The sequence below is a fragment of the Mustela erminea genome, chromosome 4 (assembly GCF_009829155.1).
Source record: "Mustela erminea isolate mMusErm1 chromosome 4, mMusErm1.Pri, whole genome shotgun sequence".
Taxonomy (NCBI): domain Eukaryota; kingdom Metazoa; phylum Chordata; class Mammalia; order Carnivora; family Mustelidae; genus Mustela; species Mustela erminea.
The window spans coordinates 2,818,752-2,838,213 of record NC_045617.1 but is presented as its reverse complement, the minus strand read 5'-3'; the positions used below and the strand labels follow the sequence as shown (position 1 = coordinate 2,838,213).

At 48.5% G+C, this 19,462-nt stretch overlaps 1 protein-coding gene across 1 annotated transcript in view; it reads right to left on the bottom strand.

The window, feature by feature from the left end:
* Nucleotides 1-1,622: 1,622 nt before the first annotated feature.
* LOC116587970 overlaps nucleotides 1,623-19,462 on the bottom strand; it is a 70,039-nt gene continuing 52,199 nt past the window's right edge. Inside the window, 7 exon segments of the mRNA XM_032338524.1 lie at nucleotides 1,623-3,291; nucleotides 3,712-3,811; nucleotides 6,468-6,670; nucleotides 7,320-7,380; nucleotides 11,674-11,783; nucleotides 13,489-13,521; nucleotides 13,523-13,579. Of these exon segments, the coding sequence (XP_032194415.1) occupies nucleotides 3,241-3,291; nucleotides 3,712-3,811; nucleotides 6,468-6,670; nucleotides 7,320-7,380; nucleotides 11,674-11,783; nucleotides 13,489-13,521; nucleotides 13,523-13,579 (615 nt within the window). The 3' untranslated portion in view covers nucleotides 1,623-3,240.

Below are 19,462 nucleotides of genomic sequence, written 5' to 3'. Positions count from 1 at the left end.
CAGACGTCAGATCTGCCTCCGTAAAAGAAGCATTGCAGTGTGTATCCCTGAAAGATAGGGTTCTTTTTGGTTAAAACTAACCCTAATACCATTCTCAAACCTAAAAAAGAGTTCCTTAATATCATCAAAAATCTAGTCAGTGTTTGGGGCGCCTGCATGGTGTAGTTAAGCATCCAACTTTTGGTTTCAGGTCAGGTCATGATCTCGGGGTCCTGAGATCGAGCCCCGTGTTGGACTCTGCTCAGCACGGAGTCTGCTTGAGATTCACTTTCTCCCCCTGTCCCTCTGCCCCTCCTGCTTGTGCTCTCTCTCTCTAAAATAAATATAAATAAGTCTTTTTAAAAAAAATCTAGTCAGTGTTCAGATTTCCCTGTTGGTCTCATGAGTTCATGAAAAAATCCTTCTATGTGTCTTTTGATGCTGTGGTGCAGGCATGTGCACAGCTGGGTAATAAGCCTAAAAAAGGAATTTCTGGGTAATGTCTTCCTTCAGTGTTTCTAGAATATCTGAATTGTTGTCCAAAGATGTTACACCAACTGTATATACCACGTACAGGAAGTGAGTTTCCACTCAGTTTGTAGCTTGCCCAATAGTGGATATTGTTAGATCTTATCATTTTCCCCATCTGTTAGGTAGAAAAAGAATGTTACGGTTTCAAATTGCATTTTCCTGATTACTAAGGATTTTGAGTATCTTGTTGAATCTTCTTTTTTAAATTCAAGTATGGTAGTATTCTTTAAATGCCGGTACCGATCGTTTGCCGATTTTACTGAGAGCAAACATTCTCCCCCTCTGTGACTAGGCTGCTCCTGTCCTTGAGGATGTCTTTTAGTGAAAGAAAAAGTCCCCACGTCCACATGGTCGAATTTACCACACTGTTCTTTCCGTTTTACAGTCTTTGCACCTTTAAGAGAGCCCTTCCTACCCCCAAGACAGCCTCCCGTATGCTTAAAGTTCCATAGGCCTCTCTTTGACATCTAGGACTTTGACCCACATAGAACTGACTGCTGTGTCTGAGATGATACCGAGATCCATTCTCAGTGGAGAAAACCACCCGTCCAAGCACCACTGGCTAAACCAGCCACGGTCTCACCAAGATCGGCAACAAATCTACCGCGATAGTTTCCGTTCTGCACGTGATTTTGGAGTCTGACTTTTTATGCCGGGCTCTCTACCCACCTTGAACCGATAAACGTCCATTGAAGTTGCTGTAGACCTTGAAATCAGGGCCTGAGGTCTTACAGAACAGGCCCAACTTTACTATCTGCTGTTCTCAGTGTGCCCACCTGTTCCAACCAGTAGCTCTTCCACACAAACTTCAGAATTAGTTTGTCAAATTCCATGAAAAATTACTGAAATTGCATTAAATCTAAAAACCAGATTGAGGAGAACTCACACCATTTAAATATGTGGTATTTCTATTCTGAAGCATCATGGCTCCTTTTACGTAGATCTTTTTAAATGTCTCTCAAAGACGTTTTATGCTTTTTTTCACAAAGGGCTCACACATAATTTTTCCAAATTAACTCCCAGGTAATTAACTTTTATTGCTACCATAAAGGTAATCTTTAAAAAAATTATTTTGTAAAATAATAAAATTTTTATAGTTTTTATGTAGACCCTTCATCTCATTATAAAATTTCATATAAATCTCATAATCTCATTATAAAGCAAACAGTAACCACCACTGAGGTCAAGAAACAGCCCATTTCCAGCATCCACGCTCCCTTCCCCATCAAGAGTCCCTCTCTCCCTTTTAAAGTTAAGCATTTTCCAGAAATGTATGATATCTTCTTGTTTTTCTGTGTTCTTCGGGATTTTTCTATTACAAAAAGTAGTTTTATATCTCTTGTAAACATTCTAGCTTCTCTTCCTTTTTCTTGCTTATAGTACTGGTCAAACTTCCAGAACAGTCTTGACTAGAAATGAGAAGAGCAAGTATCCTTCTGTCGTTTCCAGCTTCACAAAGAGAGGTTTCACCATCTCACCATTAAGTACATGTTTCTTACAAATATATTTTTAAGTACACTAACAAGTTGAGTAATTTCCTTCTTACCCATCAATCGTGATAATTTTTATTACAGAAGAAGTTATTGAAATGAACTCCACATTAGTGGGTTAATTGGTTAATATTTTGCTGAGGACTTTTACAGCTGCACGCCTCAATGAGATCAGCCTTCTAGGTTACTCTGGGTTCACAGAAAGAGCCGGGACATATGCCTTCCTCTCCCATTTTCTGGAGAGCGCAGAGGAATGGTGACATTTTTCCTTACTTAAGTATTCAGAGAACTTACCAGTAAAATCATACAGGCCTAGAGTTTTCTCATTCTCTCTGTTAGATGGTGTTGAAATTATATCCTTAATTAACTTAATAGCTAAGCCTATTTAAATATTCTACTTCTTCTCACTAAAATAATTTATAAGAATTTATTCAATGTTACTATTGAGATGTCCTGTGCTTTTCTCACTGTCATTTCCCTGTGATGACCTGTCCTTTCTCTCCCGCTTCTTTAAGCAATGTCCTTTTCCGTCTGCTGTTCCTTGTGTTTGTTGCCTTTGTGGTTCCTTGGGACACCTACACCTGAGGATTGGTTCCTTTCATCAATTCTGGAATTCTCAAATTTTCTCATTGATACTTTTCTCTCGATTGTTCCTACTACCAGCTGTCATGAAATGTATGTTGGATTTTCCTCCTAGAGCCTCTGTTTCCTTTAACCTGTATGTACCCCATCGCTTGTTTCCCTGTGCGCTAGTTTGGAAAATCCATCTTGATCTTTATAGTTCAATAATTCTATCCTTGGGCATGTCTAATGTATTCTTCAACCCCCTCAATATTAATTAATTTATTTATTAATTTTCCACTCTGAAAGCTCTATTTCATTCTTTCTCAAACATCTTTGATTCATTTTAAGAGTCTCCTAATGCTGACCCGTAATTTAAAAATTCTTTCTGAAATTTAACCACATACATCATGCTTATGTATTTTCTCCATCTGTTAATTTCCACTGTCTTGACTCCGGTGAGGCACGTTCTGCTGACTCTTCCTCCCGTCTGTTCTCATTCACGGTTCTGTGTTTCCGTATGAACAATGTCACGTTTACCATGAGTCTATGATTTAGTTGACGATGCTGTTGTTGTCTGGCATAACTTCGAACTAAGGAAACAGAAATCTGCCATTTAATCGTTTCTCTGAGAGCTTCAGCATTTCTTCGTCCTTCCCATCATGACAGGATGTGAGTCTCATTCCTGGCCCACATAGTTGGTCCAATATCGCCTTGTTGTCCTGGCCTCCTGCAGTGAAGGAAAAGGAAAAAGATATATAAACCCCAAAGGCCAAGTGCACCTACTGCCTCTTAGAACCCTAACCCTTGGCCGTTTTTCTTATTCACTATGGAGTTAGGAAAAAATTTACCCCCACCCTGCCCCTGCGGTCATACTGGGACTCTCCTCTCTTCAGGCCGCTGACCCATCTAACCCTCAGCCCTCATCCCTGCAACCTTAGCCCGCCTCCACCCAGGGAAGGTGCTCCCGTTCCTGCCTCTAGGCATTGCCCAGAGCTGCTCAGACTCAGGAATCCGGCTCGGCATCCTGCTCTGGCCACAGCCTCCCAACCCTGCAACATCTCCTGGCTTCCTTCCCACTCTGACTTCGCCTGCTTGCCTGGGGCGCTGTGTCCTCTAACCCCTGGGCAGAGAAAAGACAGGAGCCAACCACAACGTGCTGAGTCTGAATTGCTTGTTCCAGAGTCAGAGGGACTGGGGTCATCCTGGGAGGAGCAGGTTTCCCCTTCTTGTGTTCTGGAAGCTTAACCCTAAAGGAAGAGAACAAGAGACAGAGAGACTTGAAGACTGGATTTAAATTATTTTTGCCTACACGGGAATCTTAAAATGGTATTAATACTAGTGTATATTGTTTTCTGCAAATATAAGGTTTTTTTTTCACTTCATTGAACTTCATAACATTAAACACTTTTGGATCATTTTAAAGACCTTTGGAACATTTTAAAGACTGCCTTTAAAACCTAGTTTAAACAACAACAACACCCTATGAATGCTTTCTCCAAGAACAATCAAATGTGCATAATCATATACAATATATTTTAATTATTTTCATACCCCCCAAGCTTATGAATTGTATGTTAAACACCAAAATCTACTATCCATTTGCCAATAGGTTTCCCCATTCAGTGGCTCTCTGAAGACTGTCTCACTTATAAATTTTTTATTGCATATATGTTCACAGCTGTCAATATCTATACATCTTTTTCTGATCATATGAATCCAAGACTATTATATCTCAGATTGGAAATTTTGATCACTAGGGAAATCATGAAAATATTCTTCAAGATTCTAGAAATAAAGCATATAATTTTGGATTTGCATTTAATACTCAACAACTCTGCTTCAGAAAATATTTTGAGAACCACAGATATGGGCTAAGTAAAATAGTATCTGCTTCTAGCAAAACACTAGCTTCTAGCAAAAAATCTCCACTGAAACCCATTGCCAGAGAAATGAAAACAAATCAGTGTTAACGAGGTTAGGGGCGCATGCTTGCATTCTTGTGTGTGTGTGTGTGTGTGTGTGTGTGCGCGCGCGCGTGCAGAAGAAAAAAATTTCTGTTGCAACTTGCATGAAAATCCAAACAAGTGACTCGAGGGTGTACACCTATACGTGTTGGCCTGAAGTTAACACCCATAAAGCAGCTACAATTCAGTACAATTTGAGAGCCACCCAGGAAACAGAGATCAGAGGACGGCTGTTGTGAGACGATCCTGTCCTGTCTTCAGTTATGGGTCTACCCCTGGGTGCCCAGGAGAACACTACCCGTGACGTTTGCTGGAGGGCAGAGTCAACCAGAACTGAGAGGTGCTCCAGACCACAGTCAGACACAGTCAGCTGACCAGCCACAGTCAGCAATGAGTGTGCACCCAACTTGTCAGGCTCTCTAAAAACCCCCTGCCCCTGAGCTAAAGTTCATCTTTATGGTGAGAGAGTATGATACTTCCACTTTAAAGGTCAAGGTGCATTAATTAAAACATTAACTCTGGGGGCGCCTGGGTGGTTCAGTGGGTTAAGCCTCTGCCTTCGGCTCAGGTCATGATCTCAGGGTCCTGGGATCGAGCCCCACATTGGGCTCTCTGCTAGGGGGGAGCCTGCTTTCCTGCTGCCCCACCTGCCTCTGTTTACTTGTGATTTCTGTCTGTCAAATAAATAAATAAAATCTTTAAAAAAAAATTAAGTCTGTTCCTTTCCCTCCAGCTGGAAAGGACTCCAAAAAGAACAGTGGAGGGGTACCTGGGTGGCTCAGTGGGTTAAAGCCTCTGCCTTTGGCCCAGGTCATGATCTCAGGGTCCTGGGATCGAGCCCCACATCGGGCTCTCTGCTCAGCAGGGAGCCTGCTTCCTCCTCTCTCTCTCTGCCTGCCTCTCTGCCTACTTGTGATCTCTCTGTCAAATAAATAAATAAATAAAATCTTTAAAAAAAAAAAAAAAAAAAGAACAGTGGATATTGACAAGATACCACGGGGTAAGAGACCACCTCCAGGGCCTCGTCCGGGCAGCCCCCCGTGCCACATCAGAACGACACCATGGACAACACCTGCCCCTCAAACACCTAATCAGAGGCCCGGCTGCAACTGCACTTCTCCCCGGTAGGAGTCGGGCTGGCTGGCACTGCTTCCGCTGGCAGACTTGGTGCCCGTCGCACACGACACGCTCTCCACGACCGCTCCCTGCTGTATCGTAGGGTACGTGGAGCTCGGCTTGCACAAAGCCCTCAGCGTCAGAGAGCTGGGAGTATGCACCGGGTGTAGGTAAAACGCCTTATGGACATTCCTCTGAGTGCGTGCAACAACCCCATGCAGGTGTCTCTGTCACCCCTGAACAAAAGGAGGAGATGAAGGCCAGGCCTGACAAAGGCAAACAGGGCAGACAGGAGCTGAATCAGGGATGGCCGGTAACGCCTCTGATGCCATCCTGCCTCGCCGTGAGACGGGGAGCCCGCGCAATACAGACGCGGATGGAAATCTGAACCAGAAGGGGCTCCTTCATTCATTCAAGAAAAGGCAGCCAAGCTCCTGCTGTTTGCAAGTGACAGGACCAGGAGCAGGGCCACTGCGGTGAGCAAGACAGCTGGTGTGCCCTCTTGTCTCCCCAGCACTGGGTTTCCAACGGGGGACAGCGGGGGAGGGGTAGACAGACAAGCGAAGAAGCCGCCTGTGGCCGGACAGGGTCTCGGCGCTTGGTCAGAGGGACAGCACGGCACGCGCGTCAGACAGGGACGCGCTGGAAGGCTGCCCTGGGAACGTGGGCTTAGGCTGACATCTAGCCTGGGAGCCTGCCACTTGCGATCTGGCACTCTTAGCTCTCCGTCCCACTTAACCTGTCACTGTCCCATTCTTAAAATCTGCAGTTTGGGATTTTTTTGCAATGCTTCTCCTTTCTGGCACTTTTCTCGACCACTCACATGTCACACTGGGCTGCTGGGTGTCCTCTGGTCTTCCGGCTGGGATCTTCCATTTTTCCAGCTGGGCTGTCGCCTTTCAGGAAGCAGAGCGGGGGCCGTGCTGTGGGCGGCCGTCTAGGTGGCCCTGTGTCCCCCGTCCTCCTGGCGCTGGGCTCCGGCCGCACTGCACGCAGCCCATGTCCACGTGGGAGTGTGTAATCCAGCTTTGGGAAGCAAGCGTGACCTTCAGTTTTTGCTGTTGCCATTTTCATTACAGTCAGAATATGAGTAATAACTTTTAAAGCAGAACTTGGTAGTTGAACGAGAAGGAGCATTAAGAGGTAGATTTATTTATTCACATTTTAATCTTTTCATTGCATACCATTTGATATTTTAGGAGATAGTTCCTCATTGCCAAGAAATACCGTTACGTCCCCCGTAATACCCCGGGAGCTCATCTTGTCTGATGGCCCACCCCGGCAGCGGCCTCGCTGGGCGGTGCCCTGGCGGCAGAGGGAACAAACCGCCAGAGAAACCCGGGCGTGGAGAGGCCGGTGCTGCTTTGACTGTGTTTTGTTTGTAAGTCAGACTCAAGGTTGTATTTTTATCTCCGTAAAACTGAACTGACCTCTCTATTCCGCCACATCAAGATCTGGAATGGAAATGCGGTTGGGACAAACGGCGGCAGCTTCATCCCTCATTCTAGACGGCGGCCGCTGCTTACAGGCAGCCCTCCTACACGCACCAGAACTGCCGCTGGAGAATCTGCTGACACACAGCAGGGAAGCTCCCTGGGGCTGGCCCCTCGCCCCCAGCCCCCCTGGACCCGAGACAGGGCCTCACTGTGTGGCGTCAGCCCAAGACCACACTGACCAGATCTCCGGCTCTGCTCTCTGGGTCCACATCTGCAAACCAGCCGTTCCTCTCCAGGAGTCTGCTCAGGGTAGCACCAAGCAGAGAAAAGCAAACACAGAAGTAAGCTGTGAAGCTCAGCACTCCTTGAACACACGGTGCTGTTGTTAGGAAGCCCTCAATATTCTCTCTCGCTGGGAGCCTCTGCCCATGTGCATCTCGAACGCAGCAATCATAAACGGGTGAAGAAGGCGTTCGGGGCTCACGGAGCGTGCATTCACGGACGGACGAATTACACGGATTATACGGATTTTCGGTATGAAATCCACCCGTGATTATAGCCCATGAAATTGCATTTTCCTTTCAGTCCTACAGAGAATTAAAAAGAAGGTCTGGCAATAAAATGGGCCTCAATCCGGGAGGTTTGGGTCCAGAGAAGTGCCGACGGCTAGAGGCACGGCTCCCAGAGCAGGGCCTGCGTCTCTGAGGCTGTTGGTGGATGTGGACATGACAGCCTCAGAGTCCCCGAGCCTGTTTTCTGATCTGTGACGAGAACTCAGGATCAGCCAGAGGGACGCCAGGGGAAGAAGCGACACAGGCCCTCAGGGAAGCTTGCACAGGCCTCCACCGGCCCGGCTCTCACTAGCTGCCACTTGGCTCTCAGCACCCGTAAGTGATGAACGTGTGTCCCGGTGCTGTCCCCTCTCCTCCCTCACCCGCCTCCGGGCCGCCTTATGACTTCAGGGACAGAGGTGGGGAAGCTGTCCCCTGGGGAATTCCCCTGGGGCCTCCATCAGCCCTGGAGGCTGAGGATCTGTGAGCTCCTCTGGGCTCTGTTCTAAGTCAAATGACAGACCCCACAGTGACCGCCGCAAGGACGTCTCTCTCCCCAAAACCCCATGGTCTCCCACTGCAGACCCCACTGGTTCTCACAACGGCTCGATGAGAACATGGAGGGATGACGGTCCTCGCTGTGTCATGCTTGAGGACACCAACCCTAAAGCCAACCGAAGAACCTCAGTGTCGCCAGCCACCAAGGATGGCCTTAGGCCGGGCCCCGGGGACTTCATCCTTCTTCCCCGGATGCTTCTCCTGGTGAGGCCAGGTGGCGCAGGCCCTGGGCACGGTGAGGCCCCCTGGGCAAGCCCACAGCAAGGCTCTGGGTGCTCTGAGCAGGACGGAGGGCAGGGGGGCAGCCGGCCGAGGGGAAACAAGGGCCGTTGCCCCCCGCATGGGCGCCCTTTCACGCCGGGATGAGGCAGGTGCCTGAAAGCCCGGCCTGCCGCGGGTCTCTGTACACACGATACTGCAAACACCAAGGCAGAAACAAACAGCCTCTTATCAGCTCCTGGAGAACAGCTGTTGACAAACTGCTTTTCCTGGAACAGGACTCAGGCCTAGGGAGGGTACCCGGTAGTCAGGAGCTCAAACAGCTAAAGAATGTCCCTCGGGGAGGGGCAAGTTCAGCCCCAGCTGAGGCAGGGGCTCGTGGAAGAAGTAGATAAATCCCGGAATGCCTCCTGGAGGAGGTGGTGGGTCAGCGACGAAGAGGGAAGATCCGGAGGGTGTGGGTGGACCGCAGTCCCGGAGGAGCGCCCTTCCCGGAGGGAAGATCCGGAGGGTGTGGGTGGACCGCAGTCCCGGAGGAGCGCCCTTCCCGGTCATCCAGACGGGAGCGGAGCGGAGAAAGGAAGGGGTCGGTGTGCGCAGATGCCCTCGGAGGGCACGTCCGCGCTGAGCCCTGCCAAGCCTCTTCCTAGCGGTGCTCCCAAGGGGCGGGCAGAGCAGGCGGCCGCTGCCCCTGTCGCTCGGCTCCTCCCTGGCTGAAGCCTGAGCCCAACCCCGAAGGCGGGGTCCACGTGCACCCCTGCCCGGGGCCTCGGGGCCCATGTGCCCTCCAGGGGGGTCGCCCATGCCATGGTCAACCAACGCGCAGGGAGAGTATTCGGCCAACCCCGGTCCCCTCCATCTGGCCGGGAGCTGACGCCCGGCAGCGCTGAGTTGCGCCCCGCACGTTCGGGGCCTCGGCCCAAGGATCAGGGCAAAAACCAGCACACCGCGTGGAACTTTGCTCCCAGCTGGGCAGCTTCGCCAAGACATTCCCTTTTCTCCCTCATCACTGCGTGGCAAAGAATCCAGTCTTCACCTGGGGCTGCACACATGCACACACGCACGCACACACACTCACGAGATATGCAAATGTAATGCAGAATCAATGCAGAAAAGCAGAGCAAACAGGATTCTAGAAAACCTGGCCTTCCATCTATTTAAACTTGAAATGTTGCAGTTTTCTAAGCTACAAAAATGAATCAAAGTTCCCCTAAGCGAGGAAATTACATGTTCTAAAGTTCCCCGAGGGGACTCAGGCACCTCGACGTCACTGACGTTTTAGACGTGACCCTTGGCTTGGCCACATCCACGGGCAGGAAGCAGGGTCAGCCCACGAAAAAGGGACTGACCCCCATTGGTGCATTTTTGTGATTATTTGCATCGGTTTAATATTTTGAAGACGTTCCGCCCATTTTTGATGGGAGGACAGCCCGCCCAGGGCGGTCGCCGGAGCTCACGGCTGCCACAGGCGGGCTCAGAAGCTGACGAGGGGGAACTCAGGGACAAGAGCCACATTTGCACTTCCGAGGCCAGACCACACTTCTCCCATAGATTGCCATTTCCCCGACTGTTTGAACTGATTAAAGGAGCACAGAAAAGTCGTTAGGCCCCTAAATTGCAACAACAAAGGCTGGGTTTCTGTCTTCAATCAAAACAGCACGGCTGGCTGATTCAAATGCTAATAGCCGGGCCTGAATTGGCCCCTAAAAGGGAGACACTCTTCCCTGCAAATGACCAGAAGTCACTCCTTTGCAGCAGCAATCTGCAGGATGCTTCCCGTTGGACGTTCTGTGAAATCGCTCCTCGCCTCGGGGAAGCAGGGCTGTGGTGGTCTGGGTGTGCGGTGTGCTCTGGGCACGGGGTTCTGCCGGGGTGAGGAGAGCCTTCCATTGACTGAGCCTCTGACTCTGAGAATGGGCAGTCTTCCGTGAGCCTGTCTCCAGGTCATGTGTCCCTAAAGACATCCGCAGGCACCTGGCGAAGCCCCCAGTTTGAGAGATGGTTGCCACCATCTGGATTCCTCCTAATTCCAAGGTGGCCTTTCCTCCTTGGGCTCTCAAGAGAGGAGGCAGCTTCTCCTTCCCCACTCCCGGCTGCCATGGGCTCGGGAAGCTGGAGGCAGCAGACTGACTCTGGGCTAGCAGATCCAAGTTCACATCCTACGTCTCAGAGTATGACCTTGGGGCCAGGGGCCATGCTCTGTGTCTGTGTACACCGTGCACCTGTGCAGTCCTAGGGGAATAGGGAGGCAGAGGCTTACCTCCTCCCCCAGGTGAGGACAGATACCTACAATGCTCCCCGTGGGACGCAGCCTCAACAGATCACAGGCCATGGTACCTTCACAAACCAGGTGGACTGTGCCAGGAGCCCGGCCCTGGTTGCCGTGACAGCACCCACCTTGTAACAGAGGAGGAGGGGCTGAGCTCAGGGCATCTGCCCCATGCCGGGGAAAGCCCTTGGTGCTGGAACACAAAGCCGGGGGAGGTGCTCATTTGGGGCAGATGATAGAGAGGCTTTGAAGACTTCTGTCCTTGGCTTTTCTTTTGCCATTCTTAGAGCAATTTTTAAATATTCGGTTTCATATTTGCCTTAGCCACCAATCATGCAATTGCTCACATTTTGATTTTGCGCCTGTTCAGTGCCCAGCGTGGGGCACGTGGCTCACCCCGCCATGAGCTCTAATGTTCCCTTGGTGCGCAGGTGAGCTCAGCTCCATTCTGTCGATGTCACGTGCTTGGTAGGAGCAACACTGGATTTTAAGTTTGTGTGCACAAGACGTTCCAGCAAGTTCCAGCCCCGAGGGAATTATTACATAATCCTCAAAGATAATGGTCCCTTTCCTCCGTGGCAACTCCCTACAGTCCCTGACAATCTCAGAGGAGAGAATTTACTTGGCTTACTGTGCAGATTTACACAACGCCAAGTTCTTCCTTACTGATTAGTTTTTATGACACTTCTGTTACTGGGAAATCATCTGCAACCCATTGGAGAGTGACAGTGCTTTCGTGGACCTGTGAAAAGACTGTGAACACGAGTGTGGAAAGACAACTTAAAATAGGCTTCCCCAGGGCACCTGGGTGGCTCAGTGGGTTAAGGGTCTGCCTTTAGCTCAGGTCATGATCCCGAGACCTGGGATCGAACCCCGCACCAGGTTCTCTGCTCTGCACTGCCCCTCCACCGATTCGTGCTCAATCTCTCAAATAAATGGATAATATCTTCAAAAACAAAAAATCGGCATCCGCGTGTGTTTTAGAAAGGAGCTCACCTCCTGGAGAAGTCCATGTTAGCAAGCGAAGATAAATACATCTGATGCAAGCGGCGAAGGTATACTTGACTTGGGGAATCCTTCTCTTCTGGCTTACAAGTAATCCTGGTCTGAAAGAAAGTTTGATTTGTATTTGACTTTCCTGTCCTGCCTCCAGAGCTGGAACGCACGCTGTCAAGGATGAGTACCTATCCCTCTCTACCGCTTCACCGCACACTTCTGTCACACACGGGAGCGGCGCATTGTGCTGTTTCTTCGAGCAAATCTAGCACTTACTCAACTGAGCTTACACTTATTATGCTTTTGGATGTGCATCATGACCCATGGACCGTGATCATGACCCATCCTTGACTAGCCATGATCACGACCCATCCTTGACTAGTTATAATCATGACCCATCCTTGACTGGCCGTGATCATGACCCATCCTTGACTAGCTGTGATCATGACCCATCCTTGACTAGCCGTGATCATGACCCATCCTTGACTAGCTGTGATCACGACCCATCCTTGACTAGTTATAATCATGACCCATCCTTGACTGGCCGTGATCACGACCCATCCTTGACTAGTTATAATCATGACCCATCCTTGACTAGCCGTGATCATGACCCATCCTTGACTAGTTATAATCATGACCCATCCTTGACTAATTATAATCATGACCCATCCTTGACTGGCCGTGATCATGACCCATCCTTGACTAGCCGTGATCATGACCCATCCTTGACTAGCCGTGATCATGACCCATCCTTGACTAGTTATAATCATGACCCATCCTTGACTGGCCGTGATCATGACCCATCCTTGACTAGCCATGATCACGACCCATCCTTGACTAGTTATAATCATGACCCATCCTTGACTGGCCGTGATCATGACCCATCCTTGACTAGCTGTGATCATGACCCACCCTTGACTAGCCGTGATCATGACCCATACTTGACTGGCCATGATCATGACCCATCCTTGACTAGCCATGATCATGACCCATCCTTGACTAGCTGTGATCATGACCCATCCTTGACTAGCTGTGATCATGACCCATCCTTGACTAGCTGTGATCATGACCCACCCTTGACTAGCCGTGATCATGACCCATCCTTGACTAGCCATGATCATGACCCATCCTTGACTAGCAGTGATCATGACCCACCCTTGACTAGCCGTGATCATGACTCACCCTTGACTAGCCGTGATCATGACCCATCCTTGACTAGCCATGATCATGACCAATCCTTGACCTTCATGCCACCCAGACCCAACCAGGCATCAGTAGGCACAATAGGCTGATCAGTTCAGGATTTCTCAGACTTGTCCAATGACTGGAATCAAAGGAACTGTTTGAGGAGCTTGACCAACACAGACCAACTAAATCAGAGTCTTCGGGGGAAAAGCCTGGAACTTCCCATTTTTACCACATGCCCCAGGACACTGCTGTGATCTGGCATGTCGGGATCGCTCCTACAGCTGAGCACGTCTCGGGAAGACAAACAGGTAAGCGAGAGGCTGGTCTTCTTGGAAAGCCCCAAACATATGCAAACAACCAAGCACTGTATTCTTCACTTAAAGATAGACTCTATTAGTAATAGGACAAGATGTGTTTCGTAGCTGGGCTTCGTGGTATTCTCACAATAAAGAAAGCATTTGTCCGAATCCTTTCATTTTTCCTACTCCACTATCGATTCTTCTAGATTCCACTGGGAACCCCCACCTCTTGGGGCTTCTCTTAGCTAAGACAGTCGGACTCAACCTGGGAGGCAGGCAGAGAGAGCTGGGAGGGGCAGGGAGGGGTCCGGGAGGCTGGGCAGCTCACCTTGTCCCGGCCTTGGACCCCCCTCTCCCCTCTCCATGGCGTCTTGCTGTTCCTGCATTCCTCCCCACTCCGTGAGCTGAGGAAGAAGACCCTGAGAGGAAAACGCAACATGGGCTTTTGCAAACACCCCTCAGTGCTGCCGCTTGTTGATCCCATCCGGGCGGTGTCCCTCCACCTTCGCCATAACTTAAAAAGTGGGAAACCTGCCTCGTCTGCCGACTCACACAGTGGCAGGGTCAGGCTAAGATCCCAAACGCAGTACGGTGTTGCCCACACCCAAACCTCATCCCTGCTGCTAGGGCGTGTCGCACGCCGCTATTTAGGATCTCTGGTCTGATGGTGCCGGCGGCTGTGTTTGGCTGGGGACGCTCTGCGCCTCACCCACGACGCCGGCTGACGCACGTGTATCTCGCTCTCCCGTTAAGTATAAAGGAACGTATCAGATATGTTACGACACTGAGCGTCTCCTCCGCGCTTGCTTCTCTTGCTCTCCTTGCGGATTCAGGTTTTCCCAAACATTCTTTTCTCTCGAATCCTCTCCAGAGGAAAACCAGGCAAAATCTATATGGGGGGTGGGGGGTGCACTTCCCCCACTGACCTCCGCTGGGCCTTGCAGGCAGCCGCACAAGGGGGTGGATGCAAGTGCATCTGCAACATGGTCTTTCCGGGCTGACATTCTGCTCTGGCCCTTCTGTCCTGCCACTCTGGGCAATGACCTCACTCAGCGCCCCCTTTGTCTCATCGACCTGGTAAAGGCCATGGCTCCTAACTTAACTGGGAGAAATAGAGAATCCCCATGCAGGGTCTCCGCTGCTCCCCGGCCCCACTCCTGTGTCTGAAGCTGTCGTTTGGCATCTCTGCCTCACTCACTCTTTACCTTAGCGACATCTCTGCAGACCGGAGCCACCCAGTGAGCGGGATAAGGAAAATGGGGTGGGGGGCTCGCCACAGAACATCGTGCAGCTTTCGGAGGCACGAGATGGGGCACAGCGTTGCGCAAACAAAACAGCTCAAAATGGAGTCACTCGTGCTAAGCTCTACATCACCAAACCGAGACTTAAGTACTATTTGGGTTTTCCCAGAAACGGAGTCTTTAGCCCGTCAACCGGGAGTCGCCGGACCAGCCCTATGAGGAACCCGGCGGGATTGACCCCGCCATCCCCGAAGCAACGTGCAACCTCCAACCTACTTCTTGTTGCCTTAACCATTTCTTGTCTGCCTTCCCATCTGCCTGTAAGTCTGCCCACTTGTACAGCTCCTCAAAGCTCCTCTCCGTGTGCAGACAGGACGCTGCCCGATTCGTGAGTCACTGAGTAAAGCCAATAAGACCTTTAAAATTCACTCAATTGAATTTTGTTTTCTTAACATAGTACAAAGTGGACAGACTGAGTGAGGACATCGGCATAGAGAGACAGAAGCGGGCACACGGGCACACCTGCAAACACCTCCAAGGGGCTGCTGGGGGTGGGGCAGGGCGGGGGGTGGGAGGCAAAATGCACCCCCCACATCAACCATCACTCCGTCTACCCACATTCTCCAAAAAGAACACATCACTATCTAGACTAACCAGACATGTGCCTAGTTAAATTATAGGTGCATTCATCTATTACATAAAAAAGCAGCACTTCAACATTTCAAATTCTCTATTTTTTTTAAGTCATTACCGTTAAAAGCAAGAATACAATTGAACTTTGGACAAATTCAGAATTGAAATATCTCAGAAATATAGCTTTCATGTGTGAAGGGGAAATCTACTTTCAGTTACAAGTAAGAAGAAATTCGGCAAAAGACCATCCAATGCAGCAAAGACAAAATCTTCATAAGCAGCACTCTTTGTACAGACACAATGACCCTTCACCTCTAAATATTTCATCATATATTTCGCAATAAAAAGGTTACATTCTTATATTATCTTTGGAAAATGAACAAATTTAGGAACTGAATTTTGCTCTCATGCTTATTCTCTAATTTACAAACTAAATTCAGATTTTTACAATGACTCCAACACATCAGCGATGGTAATGTTTTAAGGTTATATTGAGATCCAGCCCACTAAGATAACAGGGATGGTAACTTTGAGAATGAATCTGTAATGTAAAGATTAAAAAAAAAAGAAGAAGAAAAAGCCAGTTTCTAGGATGAGAAACAGATCCGATGAAGAGGAATTACTTAAGTATCCGAACAGCTCCTGGGTTGATCACTTCAGCTGCACTTGGCAAAAGCAACACAACACTGAGATTCGCTGCAAGGGGGCACGTGAATTCTTGAGGCGTTTGGTACCGTTGCCAGAAGGGGAAGAAACGGTTGCGTTACAAACCAAATTGTGATTCTCCCCAAATTCACATAAGGGAGTCCCAACCTTCAATGTGAAATACAGAGAGATAGAGTCTTTTAAAAAGTAACCAAGGTTAAATGAGGTCACAAGGGTGGGGCCCAACCCAGTAGGACAGGTGTCCTTATAAGGAGAGGAAGGGACACCAGGTGTGCACTTGCACCGACGACAGGCCATGTGAGGACATGGGAGAAGGCGGCCATCTACAGGCCAGGAGGAGAGCCCCGCCAGAACCCACTGGGCAAGCACCTTGATGTTGGACTTGGAGCCTCCTGGACTGTGAGAAATGCATCCCTGTGGTTTAATCCCCCTGTCTGTGGTGTGGGGTGAGGTAATGGAGCACCCGTCTCATGAGTTTCTTAAATCAGATTTCATTGTAACAGCGAACACTAGAACCCCACCTGATGTGGCACGCAGGGTTTGCAGAGGAAACACGATTTCTTTAAGAAGCGGAAAGGGCAAAGGGACCTAAATGGAGGCAGACGTTCAAAGCTCCACTCAAGGCAGTAGGACTTTGGTACGAGGAGCCTGAGGCAAGTTTCTTCCATATTGTAATATCTAGAACAACCACGTAGAAAACAATACAAAGTGAAATGATCAAAAAACATGGTAAGGACACAAAAATGGAATTCCAAAAATGCCAATGTAATCTGCAGAAAAGCCAAGTAGAATTTTCAGATATGCAGAAATGCTTCAATATTCAAAAATTAGTCACTATAAACCACCTCACCAATAGGCTAAGAACCCAACTGATGCAGAAGAAACGTTTGACTGAATCGTACACCCATTCATATAAATCTCTCAGCAGCAAGCTAAGAATAGAGAGGAATGTCCTCAAGACTTGGCAGTTGTGCCCAGCAGAGTTCTGATAAAGGGGCAAACACAGTTCAGGGGAGGGGATAGACTATTCCGCAAATGGTGCTAACACAAATTAACTGTATGGGGAGAAAATCCTTCTCAAGAAAATGGGCTCATGACCAGGTGAAGTGTATCCCAGGTGTACAAGCCTGATTCAACATTCACAGGTCAATTAATGTAATCCATCAGGCCAATAAGTAAAATAGATGCAAAAAATCATCCTACAAAATCCAACACCAATTCATGATAAAAACCCTCAGCAACCTCAAAATAGAAAGGAACTTCCTCAGGGTGCCTGGCTAGCTCAGTCTGTAGAACATTGTGACTCTTGATCTTGGGATTGTGGGTTCAAGCCCCATGTGTGGTGTAGGTTTGTTTGTTTTTTAAGAAATTTCCTATTGATAAAGAACATCTACAATTAACTTGACACTTAATGGTGAGAAGCTAGATGCTCTCCCCTAAGAACAGGAACAAAGCAAGTATGTCCCTTCTCACCACTCACAGTCAACACAGTACTGGAAATTCCAGCTAATGCATAAGGGAAGAAAAGGTATACAGACTGGGAAGGAAGAAAGAAGTCTGTCTTTGTTCACAGGTATTTTGTTCATGATTGTCTATGTAGAAAATCCCAGCACTAGCCCCCCAAAATTTTTTGTCTGGAACTGGATGATTATATGAAGGTTAGAGGATACAAATTTAACGTACAAAAAGCAATCAATTTCCTACATACTGCAATGAACAATTGGAATTCGGAGTTTAAAACACAAGACCATTTATATGGTCACCTAAAAAAGTACTCGGGAATAAATCTAACAAAATCTGTATGATATAGATAGGAAAACTATAAAACTCTGATCAAAGAAATTAAGATCTAAATAAAAGGAGAGATTCTTCACATTCAGGGATGGGGAGATTCAGGACTGCTAAGACACGAGTTCTTCCCAACTCAACAAATAGATTCAGTAGAGTCCCCTCGAGAACCCCACCAAGTTCTGCAAATGTCAGCAAATGACTCTGAAGTTTACATGAAAAGTCAAAAGACTCAGAGAAGCCCCCACAATAGTGAAGAACAAAGTCAGAGGACCGACACGACCCAACTTCAAGATTTACTCTCAGACTGCAAAAATTAAGACAGTGTGTAACTGGTGAACCAACCGTCAAGTGCATCAGTGGGACAGAATAAACAGCCAAGACACAGACCTTCACAACTACAGCAACTGATCTTTCACAAAGTCTTTCCAAGAAATGGAACAACTGAACACCCATGGGAAAGAAGAAGAACTTAGAGAGCACGAACCCAAGGTCAGAATGGATCACAGACCACACAGAGAATGCAAGCCCCGATGCCTGTAGGAGAGCCCACGGAGGAGCCTAACTGACCTTGGCTGGTGACGTGTTTTTGAGGTACTACACTAAACGCAGCACAGTCCATGAAAGGAGAAGTTGGTAAGGTGGATTTCATTAAAATTAAAACACCTGCTCTGTGAAAGACAGACAGACTGAAGAGACAAACACAGACAGGCAGGAAAAAATTACAAAAAGGTACCTGAAGACTTGCACTGAAAACACAGAGTGGGGCGCCTGGCGGGCACAGTCGGCTAGGTGTCCAGCTCTTGGTTTCAGCTCAGGTCCTGGTCTCAGGGTCATGGGATCAGCCCCATGTAGGGCTCCAAGCCCAGCGTGGCATCTGCATGGGACTCTCTCTCTCTCCTTTCTCCTCTGCCCCTCCCCCTGCTCATGGGCACTGTCTCTCTCTCCCTCTCTCAAATAAATAAATAAACATCTTTTTTTAAACAAAGGAAATACACAAAGAACTCTGAACACTTAATGAGAAAACAATACAATTAAAAAATGGACCAAAGATCTTAACAGGTAGCTCACCAAAGAAGAAGAACATTGGCAAAGGATTATTTGAAATAATTTGAATTATCTCATATGATTATATGAAAAAATGCTGCACATCATGTCATCAAGAAAATGCAAATTAATTACTATTTCACACCCAATGGAGTGGCCGAAACCTGGACACTGACGCCAGTAGGCAGGACCCGGGACAGCCGGAACCTTCACTCGTTGCTGGCGGGAAGACAAAATAGTGCAGCCGCTTGGAAGACCATTCGGCAGTTTCTCACACAATTGCACAGGCTCTTACCGTGTGATTCAGCCATCGCGCTCCTTGGTATTTACCCAACGGAGCTGAAAGTCACGTCCACGCGAAAACCTGCACACGGATGTCCATGTCTGCTGTATTTACCATCGCCAGAGCCAACCGTGGGCTTCAGTGTCATAACAAATGTGATCGTTTTCACTTCGCCTTGAAGGACCTGGATTAGGCAGCCCAGCAGCCGTTCGTCACCACAGGAAACGTCTGCAAATCTAGGTCACCTCCTCGCCTAGAATGAGGGCGTGCGAGTCGTCTGACGCTGGAAGGTTCCAAGTGCCCCTCTCAGAAGACAGTGCCACGCCATGACACACGCCAAGACCGCAAGCCCGACAGACTTCACGCTTTATTTTTGTTAAAGACACTCTTCGTCACTTTGCCCACGGCCAGATTCCGCGGACCTCGCCGGCGTTTGTCCAGAAACAATGCCGTGAATTACTTTTGCACAAGATGCTCCGTGTCTGTCTTTGCCCTGGAATCATCCTCTGCTCCTTCCCGCCAAAGCTGCTGTGACATCAGCAGGTGCATTTGCACCGATCTCCTGTCCATTTTTTAATTAAAGAGGTGATTTACTCTTGATAATATGTCTTCATTGTATATACAGCCATGTGGAGATTTTGAAA